General features: G+C 34.0%; 1 protein-coding gene across 1 annotated transcript in view; it reads right to left on the bottom strand.

The window, feature by feature from the left end:
* Positions 1-23: 23 nt before the first annotated feature.
* Positions 24-15,740, bottom strand: part of pip5k1bb (phosphatidylinositol-4-phosphate 5-kinase, type I, beta b) — a 41,584-nt gene continuing 25,867 nt past the window's right edge. The window contains exons 7-15 of the mRNA XM_077223630.1: positions 14,869-15,165; positions 8,666-8,859; positions 7,912-7,995; positions 7,734-7,782; positions 7,540-7,624; positions 6,489-6,644; positions 4,566-4,701; positions 2,299-2,407; positions 24-1,035 (exon numbers count right to left, since the gene is read on the bottom strand). Coding sequence (XP_077079745.1) covers positions 1,033-1,035; positions 2,299-2,407; positions 4,566-4,701; positions 6,489-6,644; positions 7,540-7,624; positions 7,734-7,782; positions 7,912-7,995; positions 8,666-8,859; positions 14,869-15,165 — 1,113 coding nt within the window. The 3' untranslated portion in view covers positions 24-1,032. The remainder of the gene's footprint in view (positions 1,036-2,298; positions 2,408-4,565; positions 4,702-6,488; positions 6,645-7,539; positions 7,625-7,733; positions 7,783-7,911; positions 7,996-8,665; positions 8,860-14,868; positions 15,166-15,740) is intronic.

Genomic DNA, 15,740 nt, shown 5'->3' with positions numbered 1-15,740 from the left:
ATGAAATTCAGACCAACACAATGTTAATTTATAATAATGATTTAATAAATTATGGCCTCAAAACAAACAAAGGTGCAATAATAATATATTTAAAAGACAGTTCTAAAATGGCATTTAAAATCAGAAGCGCACTAGCATAACATCAAGCAATCATTTGGACGCCTCCAGGAAAAGGATCTCCTGAGAGAATGTATGTAGTTATGTATGAAACTCACCCAATCCCCACATGAAAGACTGATTTCTTATCTGCATTTTAGCACATAAAAACATTCTGGCATCTGGATAGATGTAAATGATACACTGCTGATGCGAGTCCCACTCTTGATTATCAGGAGCTTATGTACCAGCATAAATCTGAGAATGACTGAAGTTACACTCCTACATTTACAGTACGTCACACATCTGTGCTCATAAGAGATGTCTGAGAACTAAAGTCACACTTCCATTGTTTCCTAGAAACTGTGTGTTTCCTTGGAAATAAAACATCAGGATTATTACTCCAGTGAGGAGAACTACCATAACACACACTTGTATAATGTATGAAAAATTGCACATTTAAAAATATCTGAACAGCTCTGTTAGCTAGAGTTTGAATCGCCAAGCATTGCATCTAGATCACTAAAGACTAGATCCTTTAAGAGGTAAAGAGGATAGCTGTTAGAAACCGTCTTCGCATATCAGAGGAGTGTATTTATTGCATGTCTATGAAACAACGAATGATGTCTCGTCACGTCTGTCTTCAGTCTCTGACCCCAGAGCTGCCTTTAATGTAAGAACCTGTAGAGTTATGTCGCTGCTGAGAAGGTCAGGGCTACAAAAGCACAATCTGCATTTGGTTGCATGTCCATCTTATAGCCACAGTCCCTTCAAATAGTCCAAGGAAATGTACAGATGTCTTTCTGTAGTTGTTGTATTGGCGAAAGTCAGCACAATGACTTCTTTTATTTGTTTGGCAGCAGGAGGCGCTCTTGGCACATGAGGATCCAGAGGTGATGGGGAGGGGAGAGATGAAGAAACATCTCTTTTTCTTCCTCACTGGAAAGATAATCAACAACATGATCAAAGTTTATTACAGTTACCAGTTATTAGTGGCAATATAACTTTCAAAATATATCTAGTTTTCTAAAAAAAATAATAATAAAAGATAATATTGTAATATAATATAAATAATTATAATTAATCTGATATTTATACATTTCAACTATTGTAAATATTTATAAATATTAATTTCTGAAAGTTTTAATCATATTACAAAAGTTATTATTTGTTCATTTATTATTATTATTATAAAATACTGGAAAGATGATCAACAACATGATAAAAGTTTATAGCAGTTATTAGTGGCAGTATAAATTTCCTAATATATTTAAAAAAGTTCTTTAATAATAATAAAAATAACATGTTTAATATAACATAATTATAATAATAATTATAATAATATTTAAATTATTATATATAAATATTATGATATATAAATGTCTATGATAATATTTATTATACATAATTAAGATATATAAATATTTGTTTATTTAATATTACTATTAACAAACTCACTGGAAAGAGAATTAACATGTTTATAGCAGTTACAAGTTCTAAATTTCATAATAAATGTAAAATATTTTTAGTGACAAAAACAACTTTTTAAATATAATATAAATAATTATAATAATCAATCTGATATTTATAATTATTTAGAATATAATATACATTTCAATTAATATATTATAATAATTTAAAACATTTATAAATATCAGATTAAGTTCTAAAAGTTATCATTTATATTATAAAGTTATTCTTTGTTTACATTTTTTATTACAATTTATAATATTGACTGACTAAACGTGTCCCTTACCTTATATAACTTTCAGAAATGAATCTGATCAAATTAAGTAAGTAAGTAAAAGGTTAGTGGTTCAGTATTACAAATCAGAATCAACTATTTAGACTACATTTTATACAATATTATGCAATAATAGATATTTTAATATAATTTTTGACAATATCATTGCAGATCTAAAGGAACTTATGCAGAGTAGATGCCATATTTTATTTGACGTGAGTGAAAACAAGGCTGTGAGGGATAAAGTACAGTGGATTCTACTAAGTGTATTGTACCTTGGTATTGATAATTAAGTTGATGAAAGACTGAAATATGTCTTTGCAAAAAAAACATAGGACAGCACAACCGAATGAACGTACTGTACTTCTGTTCCTCGCAACTTTATTTTCAATATGACCCTGATAAAGGTCCATAGATCCCTCGACATCCAATCAACTAACTGTAATGCAGAAACTCACAAAGTAGACATCCAGCACTGAGTCGTCATCTCTATCTATATCCATGGTGCTTTGCTCAGACGTCAGACAGATGGCGCTGTCCTCCAATGTAAAAGTCGAGCAGGCACATCTGAGATGAAACAACAGCAATGAATCAGAAGAACAGTACGAAGAAGCTCAAGGACAAATTAAGAACATGACGGATGAATATTGAGCAAAGCCGGTGGTCTCATAAATCCCAAAACTCTGTTTGCGCTGATCTGAGGGAATGTGTGTGGCCGTGTGTTAAGACAGAGACAGGTTTCATTGGTTTCATTACCATGAAACATTTCATATGAGCGCTGGCCATCCACATCCACTTCGGAATGTGCTTATGTTTTTATTGCCTGCAATAATCTCTTGAGTTATTGATGCCATGGCAACCAGACCCTTGTTCACCCCATGAACGTAAAGGATGTGACACATTTCAGGGTGTTCATTAACACAGACTCACCCTGGACTTCATCAAACGTTTTCCAAGTCTAAGGTCAATATAGCAAGAATTTTTAGGAAAGAATCGAATACTTTTATTCAGCATGCAAGGACCACTAATTAATCTGTTATATTGATGAAGTTAACAAGATAACATCTGACAACGCTCTTTTAACTCTGTAATCATTGTTCAAGCACCGAATGCCCCCTTTTGTGGTATTCTGTGTCATAAAACAATACCTCTATTATATTCGTCATTAGCAAGCAAGTGAAATATTTATGAGGCCTTTTCACAGGAATTCCACTTAAAACAGGTGTGTGTCAAAGGTGAGGAGATCAGTGAAAACCAAACACAAAGAATCGAGCAGAAGAAAAAGTGTAGCATGACAACACCTGGTCAGTCGCTCACGCCAGTGTAGCGGGATCAAAGAAATCCATCTTGAAGCGTTACATTGTGGCATTGTTTGACTATATTCAGAGAGACTTAGTTAAAGGGATAGTTCAGACAAAAATGTACTCATTCCTAACCCATATCAATTTCCTCTTGAAAGTGATTTTGAAGTATTTGTTGCTCTTTTCCATGCAATTACAATAATAATAAGGTTTTTAAGCTTCAAAAAGGACTCAAAAGCAACATAAAAGTAGTCTATATACAACTTAAAATAAATCAAATGACAAAAAATCATAATATCAAGCTCATTTACGGAAGATTGTCAATGTTTCTGCCACAAAATAAATGGGTTCATATCTCACATCTCATATCTCATTTACTGATTTTTTTTTAGCAATGGCCCCTATTCAAAGACTGTGATGATGTGTTGCCAAAGCTATGATCGCAAATCTAGTTTTTCATATTTAAATTTTTTTTATATTTATTACACATTTATAACGCTATATATCGTGTTATATTACCTTGTCAGTAAATGACAAAAAACTAATTAACGCTGCTGCAAGGGTGTTTCTAATAATGGCTGTGAGTGACAGCGAATTTGACATCTTTCTCTCTTCTGACCAACGTATCAATCTCTATATTTTTCCATCTTTTGAAAAGTCATGGAAACTCAGATTTTTTCTTTTGCTATTGGAGCAAAAGGGAAATATAAAAATGATATTTGCTGTCGTCTCCCGTTCACCGCTATAGAAGTTTACCCAACTATGACGACAAACCCCAGAAATGTGAAAAGAGTCCATTGCGAGTTAATACAGTATCTCACAATTCTGACCTTTTCCCTCACAATTCTGACTTTCTAGCTCACAAGTCTAACTTTATTTCTCGTAATTCCGCGTTTAGATATAAAGTCAAAATTGTGATATATATACGTTATAAATTCTGAAGTAAAAACTCACGATTACCTTTTTTTTCTTTTGTTCCTTAAACAAGCTTTCATACTGAATAGTGTGTTCATGAGAGAAGTAGCAAAGTTGTATTCGAGTAGGAATCATTCTTTTGAGTCGGATCTTGTCAATGAATCAATTGATTCAATTCACAAAACCACTCTTAATGATTAGACGATGAATTGAATTTATCTGGTTCTCACTGTGGTTCAGAGACTACTGTTAAAGAGGATGTGTGAAAGCAGAACCACTTAAATTTGGTCCATTTATCACATAAAGTTCACAATCATATGACGCCCAAGTCACACGATTACCTTTATGATACTTTTTTAATTTTTTTTTTTGAAAATGTGTTAGCAAATTCATATATTTTAGGTGAACTCTGTGTAGGGAACAGAAGTAGAAGGAGATGTGAGGAGCTAACAGGTGTGTGTCAGGTTTATGGGTCTGAAGGTTTGTGAGATGTGTGTGAAAGGTGTCACCTTTCATTAGATTTGGCCTTCAGGTACCGATCTGTGACGAATATAGAGGGCGGGGAGAGGGTGTTTCTCAAGGAAGAGGCTTCATGTGGGTAAGGAGTCTGAGGGACCAGGTCAGGACGGTTATAGGACCAGAACACTGTGGTATGAGATGATAGAAACAACACATGAGGTGATTTCCTGAATAAATGTACAGTATATGAAAGTTACTAACATTGCTGTGCAAAAGTTTGGGGTCAGTAAGGTTTGTAAGATTTTTATCTCACAATTCTGGCTCTATTTCTCAGAATTGCGAGATATAAAGTCAGAATTGCGTCAAATAAAGTTGCAATTGTGTGTTATAAAGTCAGAATTGCGAGATATAAAGTCAGAACTGCATGATGTAAAGTCGCAATTGCGTGTTATAAAGTCAGAATTGCGAGATATAAAGTCAGAATTGCGTGATATAAAGTCGCAATTGCGTGTTATAAAGTCAGAATTGCGTGATATAAACTCGCAATTGCGTGTTATAAAGTCAGAATTGTGAGATATAAACTATTCTGAGGAAAAAAGTCAGTCTTTTTTCCACCCATAGAATTGGACTTTATAACTCGCTATTGCGACTTTATATCACGCAATTCTGACTTTATATCATGCAATTCTGACTTTATATCTCGCAATTCTGAGTTTATAACACGCAATTGCGACTTTATATCATGCAATTCTGACTTTATATCTCGCAATTCTGACTTTATATCTAGCAATTCTGACTTTATAACTCGCAATTGCGAGTTTATATCTCACAATTCTGACTTTATAACACGCAATTGCGACTTTATATCACGCAATTCTGACTTTATATCATGCAATTCTGACTTTATATCTCGCAATTCTGACTTTATAACACGCAATTGCGACTTTATATCACGTATTTCTGACTTTATATCTCGCAATTCTGACTTTATAATACGCAATTGCGACTTTATATCACGCTATTCTGACTTTATATCATGCAATTCTGACTTTATATCTTGCAATTCTGACTTTATAATACGCAATTGCGACTTTATTTCACGCAATTCTGACTTTATATCTCGCAATTCTGAGAAATAAAGTCAGAATTGCGAGATGTAAACTTCTTTGTCTAAAATTCTTAATATCAATGTTGAAAACAGAAAAAAAAATGCAGGATTCTTTGATGAACAGAAAGTTCAAAGAACAGCATTTATTTGAAATAAAAATCTTTTGTAACATTATACATGTCTTTATTGTCACTTTTTATCAATGTAATGCATCGTTGCTGAATAAAATTGAAAAAAAAGAAAAAAAACTTACTGACCCCAAACTTTTGAACGGCAAGGTATTACATTTTTATTATAATTAATACCCAGCACTGCAGCAGCTCTAAACCAGTGACATGCATCAGCACAAAAAGTCAATGCAATAAGGTTTGTGTTCAGCTAGTAAATGTGGAATGAATGAGGAAGAAATGACTGTCTGGAAAAAAACGACTGTCTCGGATGGCAGCTTGTTTTTCAGGGTTTTTTCCAAAATCAGACACTTCCTGTTTATATCTGTGAACATTAATAGAACTGATGTTTGCAAGTATGTCACCATTTGTGTTTGGTAATGGGATGGTGTGTAAATTAAGGGCTTTTTACACTGCATTTAACCCAGGGTATTATTTAACCCCAGTGTAATGGCATTTTTAACCCTGGCTAATGTTTCTGACCTCATAAATATGCCAATAAGAATGCTAACCAAGTTTTTAAAGATGTACAATAATCAGCTAATCCAGTGTAAAATATGAAAAGTGTGAAACAAAAAACATAATAACCCAGGATTATGTTAATCCAGAGTTTAAATCATCCCTCGGATGATCATTTCAAGTGTGAAAAGCCCTTTAGCCCTTAACCCAACCTTTTTCAAATAGTCAGTGGCACCCACCTTGCCCATCCAGACTGGCAAGACTACGAGCTCCTCCAAGTCTGTCCACCCTCTCCTCGCTCTTCTCCTCCTTCTGTGGGGACAGCAGCTCTTGAGAAGAACACTTCAGCGCTGATATGGAGTTGCGTGCCCTCTTGCCCGGGGAGAAACGATTTGCTGGATGTGTGACAAAGAGACTAATTATGGACACTGTCCTAAATGATCTGAAAATATGATGATATAACTCTACCCTAACTGTTACCTGGCAGCCGACCGTAAAAACAAAATCTCGGCCCGCCGTCTAACTTTATTAGAAAGGGGAAAAATAAATCTACATTGTGCTATATTAATATTGGTTATAAGAAACAAAATAAGGGGGGTGAATTACAGTTTCAGACTTCTTGAGTAGCTGAAGAACATCTCAGAAAGAGGAAGGAAAAGTTCTGCTATTGTGTGCACTGATGTAATGTTTCACAAATTTCTTACTAATGAAAAAAAAAGGTCGAGCAAGAGTATTGGTGCAGCTTCCTTTCTTGAGTTTTGTCATTGGCAGGAAGTTTTAGATATGATTGATTATCATCTTTTTCAATGCACTTCTTTGAGCTGTGGCAACCTTGTACAGCGACTTTCACTCGCAAACAACACTCGTATTTTCTTCTAGTTTGATATAAATCTCGATTAATTATACAGAGTCAGACTTAAAATTCGTTTTTGAGATCATTTTAGTTTTAGGTATGCTATATATAAAATTTTTATATAAAAAACACTTTACAATAAAGTTTAATTTATTACCGTTAGTTAACTAAAGTAGTTAACATGAACTAACAATGAACAATATCTCTACAGCATATTTGTTTTTGAAAAATTGTATTTAAAAAAAAAAACTAAAATTAACAAAGGTTAATAAATGCTGTAAAAAATACACACTCATAGTTAATTCGTGTTAACTAATGCATTATAATGTTAATGAATGAGAACTTTTTGTAAAGTGTTACCAAACTTTATATTCTTTAAAAAATATGATGTTTGACATGTAATATTTGCAATTAATTTGCTCGTATTGTTGACTTACGCTGAATCTTTCTGAATACGTTGGTGCTCATGAACTTGAGAAATCTGTTTGCATAGAAACCCGGTCTGTGCACAGACACTGTATCCTAGGAGAAAGAGAATACATGACAATCAAACCAGGAAGCATCCTGAAATCCCCAGAGGTATGAATAGTCTATTCATAAATGAAGGGAGCAGAGAGACATATAGACTTACACCATCATAGACGAGTGCCTTCCAGGAGTGCTCCAGCTTCTTCATGAATCTTGGAAGGAAATGAGAGCGAGAGATCTCGTCAGTGATAAGGGAGTTAGAGTGAGCTAATAAGCTGTAAGCTGGTGTGTAACATGACATTTGGGCTTTTGGATTTGTTGTAAACTGACACAGGACTTACCTGTAAGACTGCAAGATGTCGATAATGCCTAGAAAAATAAGTAGTTTCTCATCCCTGTGTGTTTTTGCAGGAATGCCTCCCATTCTGTATAAAAAAACATTGTGTTATTATATAAAATATATTATATATAAATTAAATAATATAATATTTTATTTTAAAACTGTACTTAATAGTTATATTATATTATAATGTTATGTAAACTATGTTTATTAGTGGATGGGGAATCTCATAAAAACACTGCAAGATCAAGACAAGCCAAAATATCAATAAAATAATCATAAAGAAAATTTTCATTGCCTTAATGCAACATTTTATTTTGTGTTAACTAACATGTTTTTTTTATTTTATTTGTACTTTTCATTACTCTTAAAAATTATTTTAATACAATGTAAATTCAATTTAAGGTATTTTACTATAAATAAATTAAATAATAAATTAAAGGCAGTTAAAAAATACTAGAATTTGTATGTATACATTTACAATAATTATTTTATATAGTCAAGTAACAATTCATTATAAATACTTTAAAATATATAAATATAAAGAATTATAGATGAATAATTACATTTTCTTCAACAAAATATTATTTCTAATGATTTTCTTTTGATTTTAGGAGGAACTACACACAAAACACTTTCCCTAAAACTAAAAAAAAGTATTTGCAACCAATGTGCATTATTCTCTGTCTATTCACATAACAACAGATACATTTAGAATATATAAACAGCTTAAACACTGTGTGTCAGGGACTCACGTGTCATCGGTGGTCAAAGCCTCAGCTGCCTTGCCGTCTCCCTGAATGGACTCCATGGCGGTGGAGTAAAGAACTTTCTGTCCCACAATCCTCTTCCCGTCCACATTGTTGACGTCTCCTTCTCTGTGACTCTGGTCCAGAACGTGCACCCCCAGCAACAAACTGTAGTCCATGATCTTAAAACTCTCTAGCACCTGCACAAAATACAACACAGTGTTTAGCACACTGTGAATCTCACGCACAATATGACGAGCGCCATTGCTCAAATCCTCCTGGTTAATGTACCTTGCCTTGTTGGCCACTGTGCTGTTGCTGTTTTTCCTTTTGTCAAAATGGTCACCCTCATTCTGCAAAAGTCTTGTGAGATCTGTGTTAGCCAAGTTAATGTTTAGGGGGTTGTAGGGTTGCTACAGGACACCAAATAAACAGAATAAAGATGTGTTTGGATGTTCCATGTCAGGCTTTTTGCAGAACAAGGGCTGCTAGAATCAGCCCTGCATTGTCAAAGTCTTGTACGATGAGCTTTTTGAGGTGGCATGTCAATTTAAAAATGGCACTTATCAAGACCTCTATATTCTATTCAATTCCATTGCGCTCCATAGCTGTTTGTGAACACAAAAACATTCCCTGTGTTAATTTAGTGTAACTGAGATACAAATATAGTTTTTATTATTATTTTGAATTAATTTTTATTTATGTATTTTCTGTTTTAATTTTTATTTTAGTTAAAGTTTTAGTAACTTTTTGTGTGTTTTTTGTTATTTTTATTATTTAAAAAAAGTTTTTTTTGTTTTTTTATTTTTTAAGTTTTAGTTATTGGGCAACTAGCTATATATATATATATATATATATATATATTAATGTTTTTTCAGTTATAAGTTCATATTTATTTCAAGAATTAAATTGAAATGAATTTAAAAATGAATTTTGGTAAACCAAGCTAAAATATAGCTGTAAACAGCAATGAAAGGCTCAAGCCCCATGGCACCACCGTCACTCCGGTGGTTTTCGAGAAACGGCAAATTTTTTTCGGCAGGCAATATACTTTCAAAGCAGGAAAATATATTTTTGTCTGTTAACTATAATAACCATGTTTTGAATACTCACTAACACAGCTCTAAGCTCGTCTACTTTTCGGCATTGCACATTATCCTAATACACAATTTTAGTAACAACAGAAAAAACAGCAATGATAGAGTGAAAATGCCGGCACCTGTCAGTTTTCACAGATATCTAGTAGGTTTTATCCAGGGAGTCATGCATCAAATCTGATAGCAAGTATTAGAGTGCAATTAAATGAAAAATAAAAATGATCAAAAAGCCCAGAGAGTCACTTCAAAATGAAAACCTGAATGAACTAACATTAAGATTACACTCTGGCGAAAGTCTGTACAGTATCTTCAGAAATTAGTCAGAGGAAAAGTGATTTGTTTATCAGTGGTAAGATACTACTGTAACTACTATATAAACAGACTGAAAACGTCAGCATTAGTCATCGATAGTACGCCAAACAAAAGATCTCAGCCTATATGAATGGAAACAAACCGCAGAGACCCATGTGCACTTAAGGCTGTTAGTGTATAATACTATGTCTACATTAAATACTTCAGGTCGTTTACTTCTGGCTTTAAATGAAACAAACTCAAACAACCAGGTAAAATCTGCAGCAGTGAACCAATAAATGGTTTACATGATTTCACTTTTGCATGACACTCTTGTTCCTCTCGTATCCCCCATATTCAAATAGTTTATTTGAATAGGGACACACAACATCCTTGTTTTGCATCCCGTCAAGAACGTCTAAAAGCCTCCAAATGGGCTCTCATCTATGTCACAGTAATACCCAAAAAAGCCCACAGTGGAAGGTAGCACCACTTGTTTGGCACATGGAGTCATTATGTCAAAGGTTTCCTTGCAATGAAAGGAATTTACATGTACATATTTTTTTTGGGTGGGGTAACAGTTTAACAATTTGCTCAGAGAAGGAGTTTGAATAAATACCCCTTTTTACGAAATCCCAAGTAAGCGTGAGCAGCACAAACAACATGGGTGGCAAAAGGCAGTATCATTTTTAAAACTGGTTTTACTACATATTTCCATCGTGAAAGACACTCTTTAAGATGAAGCTTACTTTCTTAATCATTTTTCAGGCCTTAAAGATTGTTAATTGAACATGAAGATAAATTTGAACTTTTTAGGGCTCATATCATATTAGTATTTTTCCCTAAGGATCCACTTTTAGTCAAAAAACATTCTCATGAGGTTTAAGACTGAATACATGTTGTTGATGTGTAACTGTAAATGATCACAAAATCAAATGTATTAATTTGTCTGAAGTCAAAAGGTTGCAGAAGTTCAACATGAACAGTTTTTGCCTTTTTGAACTGGGGAGGAAGCTCTGAAAATAACAGTATGTTTTCATCAAGCTCTTTTGATTCCATGATCTGACTGTTTTGAGATACTTGTTATGTTTCTACCAAAAAAAAAAAAACCCCAAAAAAACCTGGGCTTCGGGCCGGCAGTCCACAATGACGTGCTGTTATATCACTATCAAGACCGCCTGTTTTGGTTCTTGGTGTGCTGCCATCGTTCGAGTCAGCTGAAATGGGAATGTAGATTCTCTTTACAGTCATTGGTCATCAGTTTAACGAAAAATGTGTCACTTGTGTTCATATTGTATGTAAACATGAGGTATGTGACCACATGTGACCCAAAAAAAAAAAATTGTCTCATCAAGTTTTAACTTACATAATGAGTTTTTGAGCATAGGAAACGTGACATTTGAAAAATAAAAATGTATTGTTCCCAAAAACATGTTCCCAGTTATCTGGTTGTTAATTAGTTCCATCACCTGTTCTGTTTCTTGTTGATTACTCTCTCTGTGTATATAAGCCCTCAGTTCTTTCAGTTCAATATCTAAGTGTAGTAGCTTTGTTTTTTCTCCTGTATGTTCTTCAGAGTTATTAAAGGTTGTTCCCTCGAATCTCTTGTTCTGTGTGTTTTATAAAGCCATACATTAACTTTTTTTTTTCTTTTCATCGTTCATAAACTGAATCTTTGCTTGAGGGGCATTTGTTCATGCAAGATTAAAATCAAACCTAAATATCAGTGTAGTTCTTTATAGGCTACTATTGAAATCCCATTAGGGCTGCGCTGTCTGTTCGATGACGCGTTGCAGAAACCATTTAAAGGCTTGTTCTTGATTCTTATAGATTTGGCTCTATTGTGCTCTGCAGTTTAGGCCCAGGATGTGTTGCTTACTCAGGAGAAACTTTCTGCTTAGTGTTCATTTTAGTTTCTGCACAGGATGTTAGGAAAAGCTAACACTAAAATCTTACAGTACTCATGGGAATGTGTTTGAACTGCACTTTGTGTTTCCTAGCATAAAGAATATTTCTTCTTATATAGTATAATGTTAAAAGGATGACATAGAAAAAAAAATCAGTTTGAAGAATTTCAATCCATAAAAGACTAAAAGTTAGATCACAGGTGGGATACAGCAGGCCGAATCTCCCCAACTATGTTCTTTACTGTGTGGAACTCGAGTTCTTATTTTCCCCTCGGCCCTCTTGTGACTCGCATTACGGCTGATCCTTTTAGTTCAGCACTCAGTGGGGCCGGCCGGTCAGTACAAATGTGCCAAAAACTGTTATATAGGGAACATTCTGTCTCTTAGAATTTTCAACAACAGGTCATGTCTGGAATGCCATCGCCATGGCACTGTTGTGAGGCTTGTTTGTTGGTAAACAAGTGAATAGTAAGAAACTTAGCTTGGTCGAACACCGGGTCTGCTGAAGAATTTGAGAAGCACAAGGCGACCACAGATGGTTACCTAATGCAAAATTGGGACACTTCAACATCATGCCACAATCATTTGGGTAATTTAGTTACTGGACTGTGTACTTGCAACTCGGTTTTGGGGGAATTTAAAAAAAAGTAAAAGAAAACATGTCAGAATTTGCATTTGTCCTTGAAAGATACTGAGGTGCACAAATAGGAAACAAAAATGACAAATGAGCTTATTTTAACTGTTTTTTTTCTGGACAGCAATGTGAAGGGAGAAAAAAAAAGAAAGAAAAGCAAATGAAGACTTTAAAGGATTTTTTAATCCATGTATCATTCGTTCAGTCGTTTTTTGATTTAATATTAAAAGTACAAAAATTAGAAAACAGTTCCTTTTTCGTTTTTTCATTTTTTCCAAAAACAACAAAAACAAGAATTCAGCTTGATTTTTAATTTTTCGTTCTGAGGTAGAAAAATGAATGAACAGCTTGAATATTCGATTTCTACACGTGGGCGGGGATGAAATGCTCCTTTCCTCTGATTTGTCAGCCGAAGATCAAACTGTTCCGTCTTCCTCAGTGTTTCTGAGAACTTCCTCAATTTCTTCAAAAATAAAAAACATCCTTACTGACCCCAAACTTTGTATCTGAGTCAGCTATTTTACATTCATTTTAGTAGTAGTAGTGTTTCATTAGGTGGCCACCTAGCAATGCTCTAAAAACCACTCAGAACACCTTAACATCCACACATAGCATTGCCATGGCAAAAACCCACAACGTCTCAGCATTGTGACCGCGGTTTCCTTGGGGAACAAAAGATTGTTGCTTATCTATCTACAGTATAATTGTCAAATACTGTCAGAACAGACAATTTAGGCCAAGCAAGTTAAGCAGTAATGGAAAATGTATAGGAGGGAAAACACCCTCTGATTTTTAACAAATCATTTATTGGAAAAAAAAAATCATGCAGAAAAACAACAATATTTACCAGACCATGTCAACAGCCCAATCTTCTAAAATAGAAAGGAATGCCAGACTGGATTTATGCGGCTTGTTTCCCAGCTGAACGGAGAGGTTTGCCACTCAGCACATTTTGAATCTGTTAATAAGCTACTGTGGAGCTGAAGACTATCATGAACTTGTTTCCCATGAAACTGTGGCGTCTTGCATGAACGCTTGTGCTATGAGACTAAACATCTTTACAGTTGATTAGAGGGGCAGAAGACTCTCAGCAGTCAAAAAAGAAAATAATGAAAGTGTAGATTTATATAAAATCTTGACAAATCTAAATGCCATTTTTAGAAAACTGCTCTTACTTTTTAAAACACACAAAATATGTCAAGAATTTTTTTTTTGGTCAAAAACATTATCTAAAAATGCATTTTAATGCAGCCTTTCTATTGTTAAACTATTTTTTATTTTAAGTTGAAACAACAAGCATAGCTGGTGGTTTTGTGCTTCTGTCCCATTCTGTTTCCCTTGACCTTCTCTAGTTCTATTTACATTGATGCTGTTGATTTTCTTGTCGCGTTTAGTTACATATTGTCTTGATATGTAAAAAGATTAGTTACCTGATTGTTACCCTCTTTGTGATTCATGTATCAAGTGTTGAAGTGTGTGTTTTAAGGTTTTTAATGCATGTTTTTGTCTCATGAGAGTTCATGTAATGAGGGTTTTTGTGATCTTGTCAACAGTGTAAGACAACAAGCAATTAACTCTCCATGTACACTACTATTCAAAAGGTTGGAGTAACAATTAACTTAAATAACTGTTTTGAATTTGAATATGGTTAAAGCGTAACTTATTCCTGTGATGCAATGCTGAACGTTCATTACTCCAGTCTTCAGTGTCATATGATCAGATTTCCTTCAGAAATCATTCTAATATGCTGATTTGCTTCTTAAGAAACATTTCTTCAAACTGTGACACATTTTTCCCAGAATGTTTGATGAACAGAATGTTCAAAAGAACAGCATTTACTTGAAACAGAGTAGCAATGTAAAAAAGCAAAATATAAGTGTGAGATAAAGATATTTTGATGGCCCTCCTCTGTTTTTGTGAACTTAATTTATTACAGTGAAACATAAGCCATATGATACACTTAAGTGCATGATTTGTCACATGTACCCTGTAATGATTTTTAACAAACTTTAAAAAACTGCAATGACACTCAGATAATCAGGTTTGATTAATTCAAGGTAGGCCATCACAAAAACAGTGCTACTCAAATGTGAAAAATACATTTGTTTTATCCATCTCATGATTCCCCATTGTTGATTAGCTTTCAAATTGTTTTATGTTCTACTGGCAACACGCTTAGCAAACTCTAATCACGTCAGCAACCACAGCAGTTCCATGAAAACCACAAGCAGACACAATTCACATTTTCTTTGAAAAATGTCAAAATGGGGTAGTACTCACCCGACAGTCTCGCTGTAGCGTCTTCATCAGGGCGTTATATGTCTCTGTGTCAAAGTACAAGCCATCGTGCATGTCCACAAAGTCTAGGTCCTTATATGTGGGGCAGGCCTTTTCCCGCTCTTTTCGAGAAGCCCGTCTCTTGTACGTGGAGCCCTTCAGGTCATATTTGTAGTGCATCTTTAAAGACCGTGGCAGAACGTTGTTCATTACCACGAGACGGATGTTGATTCCTCCAGACTGAACACAGTACAGGCCGTAGAATTTGGGTAGGAGAGTCCTTGGGTTCTGGTTGAGGTTCTGAGAAAGTGAAACAGCTTTAAATTAAGGAGATGCCATTTTTTAATGTTTAAATCTTTTCTTCTATCCCAATGATTATAGTCAAATTTAAGTCATTCTAGGGCTCTATGACACTATCAAAAAGCACAAAACTTACACACTTAACATGAAATGTTTAACTATAACAGCAAGACAACTGTTGAGTATGTACGTAAACAAACTTTTCTGGTGTAATGTGTACACAAAATACTGAACTGGAAAGGCTGGAAAAAGACACAGAGGACATACATATATGACCATGAAGAATAGATGAATAGTCATCTATAACAGAAAGATTCCTAAAAATGTACATATTACTCGTATTAAGCAACCAAAACGAGTGTATTAATATTTTTGAGGCAGCGTTTCACATCTAAACTAGCTAATATATAATGCACTGGGTTACATAATGGCCTGTTTGCTACAAATATACACAGAAAAAAACAGATAAACATTTTTAAATATTCTTTTATATTATTCTTTTTTTTATAATTAAATATGATTTTATTTACTTATTTTTTAATTAATTGTTTAATTTTATTTGAAATATTATCTTA

Source organism: Siphateles boraxobius, unplaced genomic scaffold (genome assembly GCF_051911475.1).
Source record: "Siphateles boraxobius isolate OS27281-9 unplaced genomic scaffold, OSU_SipBor_1 9, whole genome shotgun sequence".
In the NCBI taxonomy this organism is placed as follows: Eukaryota; Metazoa; Chordata; class Actinopteri; order Cypriniformes; family Leuciscidae; genus Siphateles; species Siphateles boraxobius.
The sequence above is the reverse complement of the archived record's forward strand: the minus strand, read 5'-3'. Positions and strand labels throughout refer to the sequence as shown.